The following is a 19,273-nucleotide window of genomic DNA, read 5'->3' on the forward strand; positions in this document are numbered from 1 at the left end:
ATACTTGATAATAAATTTGAATACCGTAAAAAAGAGTTTGCTTGGGGTTTAATTGCTGAAGGATACTGGAATCTACATAATTCAAAACTCTCATATATTGATTGAATTTTTTTCTCAGAGTCATAAGACTGGAGGTTTTCGAAGGCAATGGTATTCATGTGTAAACCATTCGCCAGAAAAGTTGAATAACAACGATCCGGCGGCAGTATTGTAGGTATACCATCTGCGATTGGAATGAGTCGTACAATTTTCTTATGGTCTCCCAGGTATTTTTGCTTGTTAGGTTATTTGCTTTTGCCACAGGCCAGAGGTTGTACATCGGATGAGCATTCATGAAATTCCCGTTTTCTTTTTATAATTTAAGGCATTGAATTAGATCTGCTGCTATTGCTAACATATTATTTTTGTCTTAATTTGGCATGTTTTTGATGGAATTGTTCAAAAGAAGGCTTGAATGTAGGCTTTTATTTTTCGCAATTGTTCTCTCTTTGTTTTATTTGCATATTTTGGCCATAACAAAAAAGGAAAAAAACAAAAGAAAAAGTCAAAACTAAGTCTGAACAAATGACGGGTCAATTACCCCCTCTTTGAAGCATAATCCTAGCGCATGACTATCTTGAGTCGGTAGAGGGCGGCATTCAACGCAACTTTATGCATGATGGTCGCGCTTTAGCAGCGACTATAAACGTGCTCCCGCCGACTGTAGAATCAATTTTTTGCCACAACTCTGGTGGGTTTATCTGTGGAGGTTGGTCCAAATGGAGCGTGAAGTCGTGTGGCGCGCTAATGGCGAGGAAGACCTGGCCAGGTAAGCCCCAGGGGGGCTCTCCCAACGCACAGCAGGATCGAGAATTGCCATAGGTTCAGTGCCTTGGCTAGCATTTGTTCACAAGATGAGTGCAATGGAATCGGCCGCACCGCTCGCAAACGTGGAGTGTATCCGTAACAGGGACCGGGATTCCCGGCGAGAACATCTTGGATACACCATGGACGACGAGTATGCCAACATGACACGAACCTACGCCTATCGAGGCGACTCCACGCTACCTAGGCCATACAGAACAGGGGCGGGGGAAAAGGAGTACGTGCAGGGGAGGGGATACGATTATGACCAGGAGTACTGGCCCCAGAAAACTGCAAGTTTGCCAAGAAGTGCGGCAAACGGGGTCAACAGGACACACAATGTGCGGGAGAACTTCGTAGCCGGGGGTTTCCGAAAACATGGACTACAGCCGTCACAGACTGGTAGCAGGCCCAATGCCACGAGTTACAGCGAGGAGCACGTCACCGGACAAAACATTAACAGCCCCGACTTGCGAGTCTCGATTGACAATGCGAGGTCCCTCTCGCCGATTTCAAATACGTCGAGTTTCTCTTCGCCCCAGCAGCACAGTTTAGGAAGCCATGGCAGTATCTCCACAAGTAACTCGATGAGCCCCCATAAGAAAAAATCCCGTAAACCTTCATTCCGAGCTTTTGGCAGCTTGATCCAGAAAATGATGAGGCAGATACGAAGCATGGACGATTCTCAAAACTCTGGTGAGGACTCAAGAAGTGTTCACACAAACGATGACTTGGATAACTTGAATATGAATCATGGTGTGCATTTGTCGCCTGTGAACTCCAACCCTGTTCGGCTGAATGGCAAAGTCCCCGGCCTCTCTGGGCTGCAGAACCATGGCAACACGTGCTTCATGAATGCCATCGTCCAGTGCCTCAGCAACACCGACATGCTGGCTGAGTACTTTGTCCTGGAGCAGTACCACCAAGACATGCGTCGGAGCAAGAAAAACAACAAGAAGTTTGGAACTAGAGGGGAGGTCACCGAACAGCTGGCTTTGCTGATGAAATCGGTGTGGTCATGCCAGTATCTGCCCCAGCACACCACGGAATTCAAGCGCATTGTGTCCAAGTACAGCGGTCAGTTCCGTGGGAATGACCAACATGATGCACAAGAGTTTCTCATCTGGCTTCTGGACAAAGTACATGAAGATTTGAACTGTGCCCCAAAGAAGAAATACAAACAGGTCAAGGTACGTAGGCCGAATGAATGTGACAAGTTTTCCTTTTTTAAACTAGTGAGTAGTGAATCCACAAATCTTTTATTCCCTTTTGTGGATTCAGTGAATTGTTGATTCTTGTTGCATTTTGAAACAAGAAACACCAGGGGTTATCAACTGTATCCCCACCCCTGCCTCCTCCCCAGGCTGCTTCACTAGAGACCTGGGAATTGTTGCTACTTTTAAAGTGACAGAATTTCCCACCCTAGGGGCAGCGTTTCCATTTAATTTGCTATAAAGTGTTCTTCAGTTACAATAGAATCATGAAGAAAGATCACCTGAAAATTCTCCAGCAGAATTGTATGCCATTTGCCATAAGGTGTCATCTTTTACAGGTACTGGTGATGTGTGCTTCAACAAGACGATGAAGTACATGTAGTCTGAAAATGGCTCGAGATCAATTTATGATTAAGGTTTTGGATCACCCTTCCCAAACTTCTGATCTCAACCCAGTAAGGAGTTGTGGATACCGTAAAACTAGAGAAAGAGGTCCATGTCAACGGCGGTGTAATTATTTTCAAAGTGGGAAGGGGGGATGTAAGAAACCATCAGGCATCAGCCATCAAAGGACCTGCTAAAAGTAGGAGAACTGTCCAAAAAGTGGGAGGGGGACAGTGGCCTCCCTATCCCCCCTTCTGCTGCCAGTTGTCCATGCTGGATAGCCAACTACTTAAATCTGAATGACCTCCACTGATTCTGCCAGGAGTTGAAGAAGTGGTCAGATCTTAATGTGGATTTGTGTACATTTAATGTCTGAGCTCTGGTAGTTGTAGTCAACAGACCAGTGGATACGTTGATTTGTTCACTGTGTATTAATGCGATTGGCCCATGGAGCAGCGTGATCAGGTGATCAGAATTAGCCAATTGCACCCAACATACTGGTAGGTGCAGGCACAGCAAAGGAACTCAGTTTTGAGGTCTCTGCATGTAACAGTTGGCTATTGAAAGAACAATTGATTTGTTATCAATGTACACATGTACATTGCAAACATGTGAAATTTACAGTGTAGCCCTATGCATGGTACATGTATGTTCCTGTACCTGGACAGGTACAGTGGAGAACGCATCATGATTGGATCTGGTACATGGAGATGATGCAAACATTTTACTAGTCAGGTTGGTTGAATGTTGCATACAGTAGACAGAAGACAAGGTGGATATATCCTTGTCAATGCCTCGTACTTGCCAGCTTTTGTACAATCAGACTTGAGAAGTTTATCATACACTCACTGTACATGTACGGTAGGCCTACAGTGTACATGTCATTCGTTATTTGATTTTCTAATTTGATTTTTTGTGTTGTAATCATTGGTTGTGTATATTGTTATCACTTTAATAAAGGTGAAGAATTGCTTTTTTATCAACATTCTTTCATCTTTTCTTCAAATTCTTCCCTAACCCCCCCGACTTTTCACTAATTTAATATTCATGCTTGAAATTCAATCGTATTCGGTGAAGGCATTTGATAAATGTGTCATGACTCACAGCTGCACAGGTGAGCATGTCCAGTTTAAAAAGACACACGTTTATAAAGAATTGACATTTGAATGTGTAAATTTTCATGAGGCATACAGTACATGTAGCTGGCACACACTCTGAACAGTGTATGCCTGCCACGTTGACATTGTCCCAAATTGAAACTTCCAACACAGATTTGTGAATGTGGCCTTCATGTATGTCCCTGAACTGTTTATATTAGTGTATGGCTGTGTACAGTGCAATCCCTGAAGGAAAACCATTGAAATTCTTTGCTAAACTGGTCTACAGTACACATACTGTACACACATTATATTCAAGGGCAACCTACATGTACATGTGACAACTGTACAATGTACACTGTACCTCTTGTACATTTAGTGTATGGTACATGAACACATACATGTACATGTACATGTTCGTGTGTTTACAGTACATATACACTGTACGTGTACTTTGGCACCACCGGAGATGGTGAATGAACTTCATGTTTGCATTTTGAGTATGTCATAATTTTACTAGTCCACATTTAAACAAGTTTCTTCACAAGGTTTGTTAAATTTAGGAGAACCCATTTTTAGAGGAATCTGGCAGAAAAACAACACAAGATACATGTACATGTACATGTATGCAAAAAACAAGTGACAGCTTCTTGGATTTATCAACGAATGTACATGTATGTACTTTCTAACTAAGGTGTTGCATTGGTCTTGAAGTTTGTCCAGACAAACACTGGTGTGCCTGACTTTGTAGAAGTTATAGGAAAGGATTGTGCAACTGGTCTGTCACCGTATTAATTAGCATTTGGCCAGAAAACACTTGTAAAGGTCAACCATGTCAGTTACCAACATGTTTATTTCGCGCACACTGCACATGCTTTAAAATCACTGACAATCAAGCTGACAAGCGTGCAGTGTGTCAATTAAAATTTACACATTGTAAATGCAACAAATACGGTGTGCATTCTGTGCTGTTCATAATGCAAATGAAACAGGCGACAGGTACATATATGGTACATATGAACTGATACCCAGTGAAGACCAGGAAACGATGATTGTAACAAAACTTATTCATACCTTTGGGTACTGAAGACATAAAAGACAGTAGCCTGTGTGCACATGGTGTATCATTGTTCCATGCGTGTGTACATTGCAGAACTCTGGTTTGGTAAACAAGGATGTGATGAGTCATAATGTAATTAGTATTTAACCTTGATGTTTGTTCCTGTGTAGACCACATGCACCATACATGTACCTGTATGTACAGTGGTACTGTATGGATTTCACACCTGCAACTACACATCTTTTTAGTAATTAACCCTTACCCCAGGGTTCATGTAAAATCATATTGAAATTGGATGGTTTCAGATTGTGCACCAATGCGCACTGTGGTGTGATAGATTCAGGAGCGCACATTACACCAGAAATTTGCCAAACTGTATTTTCAACAGCATTTGGCGTGTAGATTTAGAAAGGTCCAAGCAAAATTTCTTTCATGTGCCACCTCTCCTAAAAAATGAGGGTCAGGGGTCTCCAGGCATTAGATTCCTCCCTAAATCCGTACTGTCTGAACCCTCCCCCCCAAAAAATGATAAGAACGCCTCCCCCCAAAATATAGAGCTCTCACTTTCACATGATGCATGTACAGTGTGCATAAACATGTACATGTACGTGTTCATGTAAACATACATGTATGTATACATACATGTAACAAAATGTCCAAACGAAATTTACCGGTATTTTAAACTCCCAATAGCAACTCCTGGGGTTTTTTTGGGGCATGACCGGTATGTGTGCGAGCACATAATGACCTTAGTGCATGTACCGTATGTCAAGTCAAAACGTGATAATGGCAGAACAAATTGATCTTGCGCATCTTGTCTGACCACTTTTTCAGCCAAATTCATTACACTGCACATGTAGCGGTACACTGGTGTACTGGTACAATACATGGTGTACATGTTAAACATGGAAAGGTTATGTTGAAGTGGTACAGTGGCAAAATCACTCCCTTTCAAAACCTGTCATGCGATGATGTGTTTTATTTCTGTAGCACATCACTTAAGAAGTGTAGGCTCTCATGCATGTTTTCAGTTGCATAACAATCCCACATCCTGACACCTCTGCTTGGTTGATGCTTACTGTCAAGGTCTCTACTTTATATTTTTGCTGCTGGGAAGCTCAATCAATGCTGCCAATACAACACCTGCCCCACATGTGCCGTGATTAGTCCAACCCAGGGCCATTAGTTTATTGGTTTACCAACTCTTCAATATTATTGGCTATTTCAAAGGATACCATTTAATATCAATCTGGAAATGGTGGATTATGGTGACTCGAAAGTCACCCGATTAAAAAAACACTTGCCATAAATCCTTGTAGTATTACTGAACTGTAACTTTATGCTGGTAGTTATGCAAGGTCATTTAAAAATGATTAATCCCTGTCTAAAAGACTGATACATTTGGGTACCCGCACGGTACATTTACCACAGCAGGTTTGCATTGAAGTGTCTGGAAGCAAAGTCCTGGGAAACTGGAATTGGCTACCATAAAGAAAGTTTTCATCAAAAGTTTTAGCTTAATGTTTTGTACTCTGATTCCAAGGAATTATCTGGCATGAAGTTGTACCTTCTCCAGGGTCAGCTTGATTCCATTACAGCTTTTCCTTGACACCCCTGAAAAAACACGCCCTTAATTAACCCCATGAATAAGTAAATGGACAATTTATAACAACAGTCTAGTAAATATCCCATCAAGGCTTGAATGTTAAAACAGTTCATCCTCAAAGATGCTCTTATGAAAATATTTTCAAAAGGCATGAAAGGGGGAATGAGTGTATAATCCTCTTTTATGAGGCCCTAATGTTACTAAATTTAATGGCCAGATACCGGTATGTTCAGTACTTAACGTAATGTGAAGGTATTTGGTTACATTGTAAATGACAGCATTGAAATAAATATTTCATCATCCTAAAAAATGTACGTGTATTGTATACTTGTACATGTATGGTACTGGTATTGTACACCTTATACAGTTGTAAACAAGAATACATGTACATGTATTCATTCTGATACATGTATGTCCTAAATTGTATACTGTACACATAGTTAAAGTTTGATCCCATTCACTTTATCAACTCTTTTTAATCCAGCACACCTCATGGAGTTCTCACCCCTGTACTGCTTGGCTCCAAATGATCGAAGCGCCTTGAATTACAACTGTAGAGGATGTGGTCTATCCCGCCTGTTTTTTGGGTTTTTTTGAGATTTGTGCATTACTAGTACATGTACCTGTACATGCAATGTACTCCGTACATCTCGGTCTGCAGGAACCTGCAACAACATTTTTCACACCCAAATATCAAATATCCATTTTCATCAGGATGCCAAACAGAGTGGGAAATTCATTTAGTCCTTCATTCTTTATTTCCACTGTTGACTATTGGTACATCTGATAATAACATTAGAATGTACATGAACTGAAGTACATTTCAACATTCATTTTCCAATGTACCGTACCGTACTTGGTACATCAAAACATTCCAGTTTGCTTTTCGTGTTTCAAACTAATGCAAAATTACTGAAAACTGACCTTAGGGAAAATTGATAATGTCACCATGGAGGGCGTGAATACTTGTACATGTACATGTAGGTGCATGCATGTACCAGTATGTGCACAGTTTATACACATGTTGGGCAATGATCGGCAGATCTGCGTTATCACCCTGTCACTACCGGTAGATGCATTGTCACATACTCACTCACACTCCCTTTTTTGAAACAATCTTTCATTAAGTATTAGAAAGAAAAGGCAATTGGCTGATGGTGGAAATATTGAAAAATCATGCAATAAGATCAACTTACGTGTACCTTGAAAAGATGAGGCAATTACGCATATCATCCGATCACACGCAACGTGTACACATGCAGCCAGTTTAATATGGTTATTTTGGGGAGGGGAGGGGATGGGATAGGGGGGCATGCAGTATTCTATTTCTTCAAAATGTTTGGAAGGCAATTGCATACTTTTGTGTAGTTCTTTTTTCACAATATAACTGCATGACATCATTGAATATCCATATAAAAGAAAACAATAAAAGAAAGTCTTCAACAATGGTCTTTCAAATCAAGTGGGTTCTCAGTCATGGGCCGAAAATTGTTTAAAGTGGGTAAAGTACATGTAGGCATAAAGTACCTGAAAATAGGTATAAAATACCTGCACACGGATGAATTAAATTGTACTGTTGAGAGAATCTGGCCTTTATTTTGTTTGCTTTCTTGTGTGGCTGGCGATGGCTTACTTGCGAAAGGATACGTGTACATGTATGTTGATGTATCCTAATAAGGCGCGCTCTGATTTTTGTCTCTAGTGCCTTGTAGGAGCAATATTTTTACCTCAAATTTCATTATAAGTGGAACCGGAAACTCGCAACATTCTGATCCAAAAATCTCAACCTGCTACAAAGTTCCGATGAAATTTTTATTTTGGCTTGAATTTTCAATTTTTTTCTGAAGTCCAAATGAATTCTTTAAAAATGCACCCAAAATGATAATGATCTTCAAACAAACTTGTGGCTAGGTAAGTAGAGGTAATAAGTTAGCAAAATTTATCAACCTCAAAGAATTTCTTTAATGTTTATTTGGGTTTGGGGTAATTTTTTTCAAGTGCGCCACATTGGCATGGTCTTGGAACACTCAGCTGAATTCTTGCCCAATTTCGGGATGCTGCCGTTTTTGAAGTTCGGTCAAAATTTCATGACACTGAACCATTCAGCAGCATGTATTATGAAGGCTATAGTACAGATATCTAACAAAATGAAGTTTTTGCAATAAGAGATTTTGCAACAAGTCAGATGAAGTTGAAGCGTGCATTGTTAGGGGACTCTAAAAATGTACGATGCACTGTGCTTTACATCAGACTTCCCTATAACCAAAAGCATAACGTTAGTCAAAAATGAAACATCCATCACTTTTGTTTATTCTGGCCAGTGTGAGTTGAACTTGTTTCTCACTCTTTCATCGATCAAATTTACATTTGCACTACTTTTAACTTCTATTTGGCATGTTCAGAAGTTAAAACTTAGTGCAATGTCCAACTGTGAGATGTGAAACCATGACCACATGTTGTTAGTCAATACTGTACATGTACTGTACATATTGGATGCGTACCGTGCCTGGAGCTGGCCATGCACGCCGTGTGCGCTGCTCGCACGAAATGCATGTGCGTTATTGGTTCCCTACTTTGGCTATTTCATGTGAACACAAGTTATGTGGGAACCAATGAAGTCAGCTCCTCACTGACTCGATTTCCACATGTACATGTATCATGCGTATTTCAAAGGATAATGTGCCCTGTTGTACAATATGTGTCAATCGAATTGTTATTTCAAGTATTACAGCATAGCCCTGTGCATTTTGCATTGCACAATGTGTGATAAAGTGTGTAGCATTTGGTCAATCTTACGATGCTGGTGCCCCCTCCCATTTGGAATCTGTTCATAATCTCTGTTGAGTTTGGAGAGCTCTATACAGTTGCAGCATTTTTTTGGGTAGTACCCCCTTGAAAAAATATGTGCACCCCAACTCCCCCCCCCCCCAACTGGGGCCTTGACACAAAAGACTGTACTCCTAAGAGCAGACCAGGCTGTTGGGAATTACCAACATTTTTTCACTGTACATAGTGGAGAAAATCCAGCATTATTTTGAAACAGTATACCACTGTTTGGGGCATTCAGCATGAGCAAATTACCACTCGCTAATCTGGCCCCTATTGTATAGAGGTCAGCAGCGCACTGTGCCCGTTCGTGAACCCAAAAAAATTACATAACACCACACAGTCTGGGCTCTTTTTACAAGGTGGCAGGTGTGGCTGAAATACTCTTGCGTCAATAGATGTTGTCTGTCAGATTAGAATAGAACCAGACAGTCCTTCGCGTGGGTGTAAGTGCCCAGTAAATGAAGATATGAATTTTTAAAGAATTTTTAAAACTTAAAAAAATGAAAAAGATCCCGTTCCAGCTGAATCAACATTCATAAGTGCCCTCGGCAGAATGCGGATAAGCAACAATGAATCAGCAAAGAAGAGACAACTGAATCCCGGAAAATCCAAAAAAGTGTACGTGTACATGTAGGACTTTTTGTGTACAAACCAATGTGGGTTGTTGCTGATATGACATCACAGTTCTGGCCATGAATATAGAAATACTCATTAGCATAAACCGCAAAACCAGGAGAATATCCTTTGAAGTAGTGAAACAAAAGTTGAAAATAAGGTTAACTGAGACACAAAGGCGCATTTTAAAGGTCTGTATTCAAATTGGTTTATTGCAGCTACCTTTAAAATGCTGTGTACAGGTTCATTTTTATATGTACATGTATGTGCCATTATCAACCATGGGATCTCTAGTCCAAGTTCTACAAGCAGTAATGTGTACATGTAAATATGCTAAAGTTGGCTTCATTTTCAAGCATGAAGCTGTGTATAACTTGTCTGTCGAGGCAATGCAAATAAAATACAGTTGACTACTACTTAGATCTGTGATACAGATCTGTTCTACTACAGTACATGTACATGAACATGAACAAGAAAAGGTAGCGGTACATATGTACATGTATATACATGTAGCACAACTGTCCTTGGGCAGGTGCACAAGTTAATGCATGTATGTACAATGTACATTTTACTAGCAGTACTGAAAGTCCATGTGTGTTGGAATAGAGCTACACACATGATGTACATGTATGTGTGTTTGGTGCCCAGATGAAAAGATTCCTACCAACCTACATGTATCTCTTCTTTACCTGTGAGGGGATGCTTCAAGTCAAAATGGGTTACAAATGTTGCTGTGTTTTAATGGCCGGTTCAACTTCAATTTGGCAAGAACATAAATGCGGATATGACTTCATGGCATTAAATCAATTACATGCATTGCAAATTCGCAAAAATGAAACACTTTTCAACTCAAGCAAATTTGCTGAAATTGTTTTGTGACATCAAATTAGCTTCTCTGTCACATTCACCTGAAGTTTGAACTTGTCCTAATATAGCCAACAAGAAGGTACAGTACTGGATAAGATTGTAACTTATTGCCATTTGTGTTTAATTCTACAGAATCGTCACAACAAGAATGACGAGATCCTGGCTGCCGAGATGTTGGCCAATCACATGCGTCGTAACAACAGCTTCATCCACGACCTATTCCAGGCACAGCTGCGGTCGTCACTGACCTGCCCGCACTGCGGCCGGCAGAGCAACACCTTTGACCCCTTCTTGTGCGTGTCCCTGCCCATACCCCAACGCACAACACGAGTTATGGCCGTAGCCGTGGTGTACATGGACCGGGAGCCCAGGGTAGTGAGGGTGGGCGTGGTGATGGACATTGGCGCCACTGTGGCTGATCTAAGGTCAGAGGTCGCCCGTCAGTGCAGCATGGCAGTTACTAGGGTAAGCACAGTGTACATGGACTTGTGTTGCACATTGTTGATACCACCTTGTAAAGTTTGATCTCTGATGTGGGCATTTCCCTTGCTTGTTGGTAGCTGTATACATGTACAGTGTAGTTTGCATATATGTCATCTAAATGAAATATTACTTTAGCGGATGAAATTAGGGCTGAGTCAATTCGAATAATTCACTATTCGAATATTCGACCTTCAATTCGATCGAATATCTGAATTTTTGGTAGTACCAACCGAGAGATTGTTGATGAACAAACCGTATACAAAGTCAGTTGCAATAACGCACACAATTGCAGGCCTCGAATTTCATTTTTTTTAGGACACTGCCATTTGGCATTGTTGGACTAGCTGAAATCAAGGGCACTAATGCCAAAGTTGAGGGCATTAAATGCCATCAGCGTACCAAAGTTCTGGGCATTAATGCCATCCCGATATTTTTGCATGAAAATTCAATATTCATTCAGGCCTAAGAAAAAGTTGGATGTATACATTATCCCTGAACATGTCTGTGATTAGTGCCAAACCAGCAGCTGAGTCTTGGAAGGCTTCGGCCCGTTTTGACTGCAGCCGTTCTTTCCTCGGCATTTTGCCTGCCACAAAAACCGGCCAGGCTGATTGATTTTGCACCCAACAACGTACGTGAGAATCAGGGTTGTCCCGATCAATGTTGTGTACATGTACATGTATGTACAGTTCGGATTGCGTGGCATGTTGCACTCAACTGCAAACATTACATGGCGGTGTTAGTTAAAATACTGCCACGACCATACAGTTGTCATGTGTGCATGAAAAACGTGGAGCTCTCGATATACTGTTAATGCGTACACGTTGATGAGCACTTAGTTTTAAACCAACCTTTCTGCGTGGTACATGTATGTTAGAATGCTTGGCTTGAGCATGTGCTGTTGTGTGAAGTTGTTGAATAGGCCTGGCAACACTGACTGTGCCATGCTTGCGATCATGCTGTGTGCATGGCGTAGGCCGTGCTGGGCCGCCGGTGCGCGGCGGGCTGAGTGTACGATATCCCCACATACACTTGCTTAAATGTATGCGTGCCATGCATTTTGGTACTTTGTTCCAGTCGAATGTGAGCGATCATGGAATACGAATGTTGCTTTCCATGCCGCTTTCCGTGTACCTCGCTGAACGGGGGCAGTCAATATGCACGTGTAGGGCATTACGGCCAAGAGAAAAAAGGGGCACTGCCATCTTGGCGTGAAACACGATCACTTTTCGGAGGCACCTTGGCCAAATTGGAGGGTACCGGCAGCCATGACCACCATGGCCGTTAGGAAATTTAAGGCCTACAATTGTACATTATAATCACTTTAATAGCTTCTCACCTCCAAGAGTATCTCCAGCCAAGATTCAGCAAGAATTAAGAGACGAATAACTCTTCTTGTCTGTTAAAAATATTCCTTTTAAATTTTTCAATGAATAATGTATATGTACTTTTTGAAGCATTCTCAGGTTTCTGTCGCTTTTCATTTGAATCTGCTTGGAACTAGGGTCCATTGTGAAATTTTTTCGTTTAAAACCAAAAAAACCTCTCCCTTCCTTTTCATGAATTTTGCATTCAAATTTTCAACTTTGAAAAATACTGGTAATATTTGAATATTCAATAATCTATTGAATATTCAGATTCAGATATTCGGCACAGTTTTAGATGAAATTGGGAAAAAGCATGCATTTACAGTCCTTGCTAAATTGGTTGCCCGGGCGCCCAAAAAATATTTCTGTACAACAAGAATTTCCACAAATGGTTGTCCGTGGACAACCAAAAAGATCTGGCATGAGCACAGTACTAATTTTTCTCCACTCATTGTTATTTTGTACTGTATCTCAATTAATACAATTTCAAGGGAAATAAAAAAATGAATTCCTCAATCCGACTCACGAATTTCAGGGAGGTTTTCCCTGAGTTTGCAATATGGCCAATGTGCGTGCTGTGTACAAACTGTAGGCATACTGTGTACCTGTATGTACATAGTCCGGTTCACTGATCTAGCCTGCAGATTCACCAACGATTCCTCAGGTCTGGGAACCAGCGGTTTGATTTCTACATACTGGTAGCACGGCGCACAGGAAAAAAAGTGTGATGCTGGCGGTCTACGTATTCAGTGGATACTACATTTTCACTATGTTCCCTATACTTCAATGCCCATCAGTGATTTGTGTGTAGGGAACACGTGCAACAACTGAGTGTTCAATGAATTATGACCATAATGACTTTTATGTGTTGTGGGGTTTTTTGCAGACTTTTTTTTTTCTCGGATTGGTTTTTTTTGCATTTGCCCACCCATCTCTGTTGGACACTCTTTCAATGTTTACTGCAAATCGACGCTCATTAGCAAGGTTTATTCTGGGCTACCAAAGCTGAAACACTGGGCAACCACTTTTCATGAAAGCAGTTGCCCAGGGGCAACCATGTTTTGGGGAAATATGTCAAGCTCTGATATACCTTATGTTCCGGTACTAAGGCTGGGTGTAAAAACCATAGGTACCGGTACATGTAGTCTGAAGATATTGGGTTAAAAACAATGAATATTCAGCTCCTGTTTAATATGCAAAATTTTTATTCCTGCAGTCATGAATGACTGAACATTAATGATTCCATTAACCCTAACACTCCTCAGTCCTCCAACAGGTGAAGGATTGAGGAGGGTTAGGGTTAATGAATGAAACATCTGGATCCACCCTGCTGATTAACCTTAACACTCCTCAATCCAACATACATGTACATGTATTCGTACAATGTATAACACACGCAACTGATAAAAAGTGGGATAATGAGTAAAATTATCCCTGTGTTCATGCAGCATATGCACGTGTACTTTGCATGACTCTTACGTGATGCATTGAAGTTTATGTACATGTACCGGTACATGCGCCGTACATGTACATTGTTTGGTATACCCGTAACATGCCTTCAAGTATTTTTATGGTTGTCATGGAGTAGTGCTGGGTGATTTTGGCATTTTGGAATCTATTCCGATTCCATATTGGAATTGTGATTCCACTGGGAAACATTTCCAATTTTCTCTGGCCAAAAATACACTAAAAATGTACCTGTACAGTAATATGGGAAGCTCATGGTTACTCACTCATCAGAATCTGTCTCTTTGTAACATGATTTATCACTTCCCATAACATGGTTTTGACGTGAATTTTATCAGTAGCATATGATTTGAGGAAATGGGAGAACATGTTCATGTTAGCTTTTGTGTACTACCGGTATCTGGAATGAAGACTCAGGGAGAAGGAATCGATCTCTGAGGGAAATCGATTCCTCAAAGCAAGTGGAATTGGGATTCAGAATCCGAATCCAGTTCCAAGTTTAGAATCAATTTTTTGTACGGAGTTGCTCAGCACCTTCATGAAGCTGCCTACTGGAAACCCATTGGGTGCTTAGAATCAGCCATTACAGAGACTCGACGTCTCAAAAAGTGGAGTCGTGATTCCAATTCTGAGTGCAGTGAAATTGATTTTATTTAATCTGGAGTAGTTCTGCCCACACCTAATGGATAGCAGTACATTAAATGAGCAATCCCTTACCACACCCCTTCAATGTCAAGAGCATGCATCAAGGGTGTCAATCAAAGAATAAAAACAGACAGTAACACCCGACACTACCCTTCACCAGATCTAATGAAAGAAATTTAGCGTGTCTAGTGAGTGGCAAGTAATGGTTCATAGATCATTGATCGTCACCATAACACTGGCGCTGCTCCAACTGTCGTCAGGTCTTCATTGAGGTTTAGCTCTTTTCACTGGGACAGCAGCTCCTCATTAGAACCACCTGCTTCAATTCACTCATAGGGCAGACTCGCCATGGGCGTGTATCCCCAGAGTAATGTGCAGTACACCTTCAGGGTACCCGCACATGCACTGGTACTAGACTTTAGATCAAGCTGCAGGCACACATGTACGTATGAGTACATGTGTACATGTACACATACAGCTGGTAAAATTGGAAAGTTCCGTTCTCATTTCAGTGATACTCAGAGCACATACCCATCTAGTGGGGGAAGGGTGGGAGGGGGAAAGGAGCCCCGTGGGGAAGGGATTATTCTTTCCCAGCATTTTTTGATACTTGTAAGTTTTGTCCATTTTTCTTGCATGTTCTAGTACATATGGCATCCTTGATAATTTTGGACTGAAATCTGGATACACCTAATGTACACCGTATGTACATGTACATGTACCATAAGTTTTCTCCCAGTGTCAGTGTACTTTTGAATGAAAGCCTTTGGCTTTGCCTGTATGCACAAGTTTACCTTTTGAGCAACAGACACGTCTCACCGAACAAGTTGAGTGGCGTGCATGTTCAAACCTGCCTAGGCTCATTCCATCACTGTCACCGTAACAACCTTACTGCACGCGAGCCAGGCTTCCATTTAATCCTGTACATGTATAATGAACACTGCTTCATATTGAAGTTCCTGCAGTGAATGGATGCTGTGTTGTGTAGCTTTCTCCCTTGCAAAATTGAATACATACGTGTACGTGTACTGGTACATAAATATGTGTATGTACTTGTACAAAACATTGGGCCAAGAAAAAAGAAATAGTTACTCATCAGTGTGATTTGAAGAAACTAAATAGGATTTGAATTACTGGGCACGTTACATTTTACATTAAAAAGGGATTTATACAAAGAAATGAACTTCAACTATTGACAAAACATTGCAGTGCTCTAACAGCTGATGATGTTGTGGTGGGATTGCCCAGTGGACGCAACTTAACACAAATTAAAGGGATGGTAATAGCAGGGGTCAAAATTAACTTCAATTTCTTGGTGGCGTGCAGGGCCAGTTGGGAAGTGCATCGCACTGGCCCTGTGAAAATTGGGTGGCCCGGGTGGAGTACATATAATGGAATTGATCAGGCCTACCACACTTGCCAATTTGCATCAGTCGAACTTTCCTACCAAAACGGCTGATAGGTCAGCCTGGCTGGATTTAAATACACCTTTTTAAATGCACTGATCCTAAATTTTTGGCACGACTGTAAAATTTATTTTGGTAAGTCATGTAAGTTAGAAAAACACATGCCATCATTTTGGGACTTCAATGCCGTGGCCCAATGAATTTTCAGTGTACCACGGGCCACCTTTAATTTCGACCCCTGTCACAGGGATTTACATAACGTAATTGATTTATTCCGGTCACAGGTCTGACTCTTCCAAAGCCAGAATGACAAATGCAACAACAACTGTCAGTAGTTAATTTACAACACCTACATGGATGTATAATGCTTGCTACGGTAGCTTGTTTTTACTAAGAACAAAGATCAAACATTGAAACATAACATTTACAAGAAAATCCGTAAAAAAATCACAAATACAGCATGTGCATGTACGTACAGCTGGTGTACATGTTCCAGTACATGATATGCATTGTTAGTGCACAGGAGCTGGGAGGCTTCCAGGGTGTGTGCTCACTGTTGCAATCTGCCTTATCGGGTAATCTTTTATAGATTGCCAGTAATCATGAACTAATTACTAATCAGTAGGCCGTGTAATGTCACAACAGTACTGTACATGTTCATGCTGGTCAGTGATTCCTGCATTATGTTTTGGACAGTGGATGGGGACTAGTACTGGTACATGTACAGTGTATGTGATATTGTTGATGCGTGATATGCAGTGAAGAGGTCGTGTTTTTATTGCTCGGTCATATGATCAATTTGAGCCAATGAAAACAAAGTATTCAAGATAGATGTATGCGTCGATGTAGCTTTATTTCCCTCACGTTAAAATCAGCATTAGGGTTGTCATGTTGATAAGTTTATTTACTGCTGTGTTCCACTGTGTAATTCCCACATAACCAGCTACATGTACATGTATATTACATTGTGTATGGAATATAAAAATGCCACTCTGGTGGCTGAGGAATTCACAGCGTAAACATGTCCCAAGTTTTGTTTATGAGGTCATCAACTGGATGCAAATTGATGTGGGTAATTGCAGAAATTAAGGGTCCAAAAGTGTGACATTTTTGTGTCCCTGTTACACCTGACCTTTGTAATTTGACATGGAAATATCACCAGAATTGATTTCAAACTATTACTATTTGTTTGGCTGGTAATTCGCATTAATTCATCACTCTTGGAAATCAGAAAATACATTCTGAACTTACAAAATCATATGTCAAATGTGACAGGGACATGGAAAAATGGACCCCTAATGTCTGGCATTACCCATGTCTGATAATGTGGTGAGATCATGTCCTCTCAGAGTTTCAGAGATGAACATCTTGAGTGCTTCTAGGTAGAAATTTAAGCTTTCCTTGAATATTCATTCATACATGTACATGTAATCATGTATGACTTTTTATCAGTGAGCATGGTATGCAAGGATACCGATGTAATGGTTGCAGTCCTGTATTACGATACAGTAGTTCTTTGTGAATCATGCTCTCCTTTTTCTCTCATTGGTCGGGTTGGTTATGTAGTGAACCCATGATGGGGGATAACTGGGTGTGTTGACTGCCTGACCTGAATGAGAAGGGATGTTTAGCCCAAGGTCAGGGAGCAGCAAGATTGACAACCATACATAGAAATGGAAGTGACACCCACTCAACTGTTGTTTCATTATTTTATTTTGTGTTGACTACTGAAAAGACCCCTAGAGTGACAGTAGATATTATTGGTGACATTAGGGTCAACATTCATATTCTAAGAATTTATGAATATGTTCATGTACCAGTAAGTTTGAATTATACACACCATTGTAAAATGATAAAAGAATAACTAAAGAAACTTGTTGGGATTAATGTGCGAGGACCTTGATCATTTTATTATAAGCACATTATGGTTACCCAACACTAGACTTGATGAGGAAAGTGGCACACTGGTTGCATCCTACATGTACATGTACTTGAGCTACAAGTACCATTAGGCCCAGCAGTGCAAAATGTCCTAAAAGCAACCCATTACATAAATCATAATTGGTTCCCTTTTTAAGCTGGTTAGATAAAGTGTAACAGCACAGGCATATGCAGCACAATGTGTCATGGGTGGACAACAACGCAACAATATAGGGCCGCACACGCCGACCATCTACAGTACAGTACATGGACATCACTACATGTAACACCTAGTGTTTGTACGTCCATGTAACTTTACATTGTACACTGCAAACTGAAGCATGCACACACATTGTGAGCCTTCATACTGCACTGTACATGTACATTGACGATTGCTACACGTACCGGGTATTTGTAGTTCATATCGCCAGCTCACCGGCGCACAGTTACTGCTACAGCTGTTTTCTGAACTAATCCCAAAGCTCAACTCTCAAAGAACCACACATCTGAGATCATTATTATCTGATTCTTCGATCTGAAATGCTCAGGGTTTAGGAAGCTGATAAATACTTGTTAAATTGAATGAAATTGTTTCTCACCGTGAGTTCTTGCTCTCACGCGTCTCTGGCCAAACTGAGGGAGGCTGTATCACTCAGTCAACTTTTATATCCATGGGCCATCTCCCTCCGGCCTAATACCCATTTGCCTTCAGTTCCAATAAAGATTCCTCACAGCATTATTGTTCCAATCCCCTTTCAGATTTCACCGAGGAATAAATGAGACAAAGGAGTGAGTTATGACATGCTAAGACCCAGTATCTACGGGTTGTTTTTGTTTAGTGGATGGCCACTACCGTGCCCATTGACTTTGGAAGTATGTTGTAAACAACGGGCAGTTTGAGTCCATTGCATTTAAAGGAAACATATTCATGTACCATAACCCATTTCACCAGAGTAATCATGCTACATGTACAATCTACATGGTGTGATACATGTCTTGATTTTGTGTGTGGCTAAAAAGATAGTACATGTATATGTACACATGTACATTTTCATTGACAGCAAATGGAGAGAAGAAATCAGATAATGCCTGACATGGGTACTGATACATGAACATGTACATCAGTCTACATGTACATATACATGTAGAATGAAATCTAAGAATTCAGTACAGGTTGTACTGGCAACAAGCAGTTGCTTTGTTGACTAATTTTGGAACTCTGTTTGGATCATAACTTCATATGTTAGAGTTCACTTATGTCCCAAGATTTAAATTTGATGGACTGTTTCACTTCAGTCGACCATGCCAATAGTGTATAGTTTACTGGTGAACAGAACGGTACATGAGAGGAAAAATACCAGATGGTGAAAGTACCAAACACTGTGGGTGTATTTGGGTATAAATGGTTGAAACATTGAAAGTCCTAAACCTACAAATTGCAAACTTTGCCTTGAATTACTTTAATTGTCC

General features: G+C 40.7%; 1 protein-coding gene across 3 annotated transcripts in view; it reads left to right on the forward strand.

Annotated features, from left to right (window-relative positions):
- The first annotated feature begins 638 nt into the window (after positions 1–638).
- Positions 639–19,273, forward strand: part of LOC110978554 (ubiquitin carboxyl-terminal hydrolase 31-like) — a 44,065-nt gene continuing 25,430 nt past the window's right edge. For all 3 annotated transcript variants that reach the window (XR_002598091.2, XM_022233642.2, XM_022233643.2), the window contains exons 1-2: positions 639–2,033; positions 10,648–10,980. Coding sequence is in view for 2 of the 3 variants with exons in the window: in XM_022233642.2 (XP_022089334.2) it covers positions 894–2,033; positions 10,648–10,980 (1,473 nt within the window). In the remaining variant the exon portion in view is untranslated. The remainder of the gene's footprint in view (positions 2,034–10,647; positions 10,981–19,273) is intronic.

Source organism: Acanthaster planci, linkage group LG07, assembly GCF_054643075.1.
Source record: "Acanthaster planci isolate LZ-2023a linkage group LG07, COTS_SCS, whole genome shotgun sequence".
Lineage (NCBI taxonomy): Eukaryota > Metazoa > Echinodermata > Asteroidea > Valvatida > Acanthasteridae > Acanthaster > Acanthaster planci.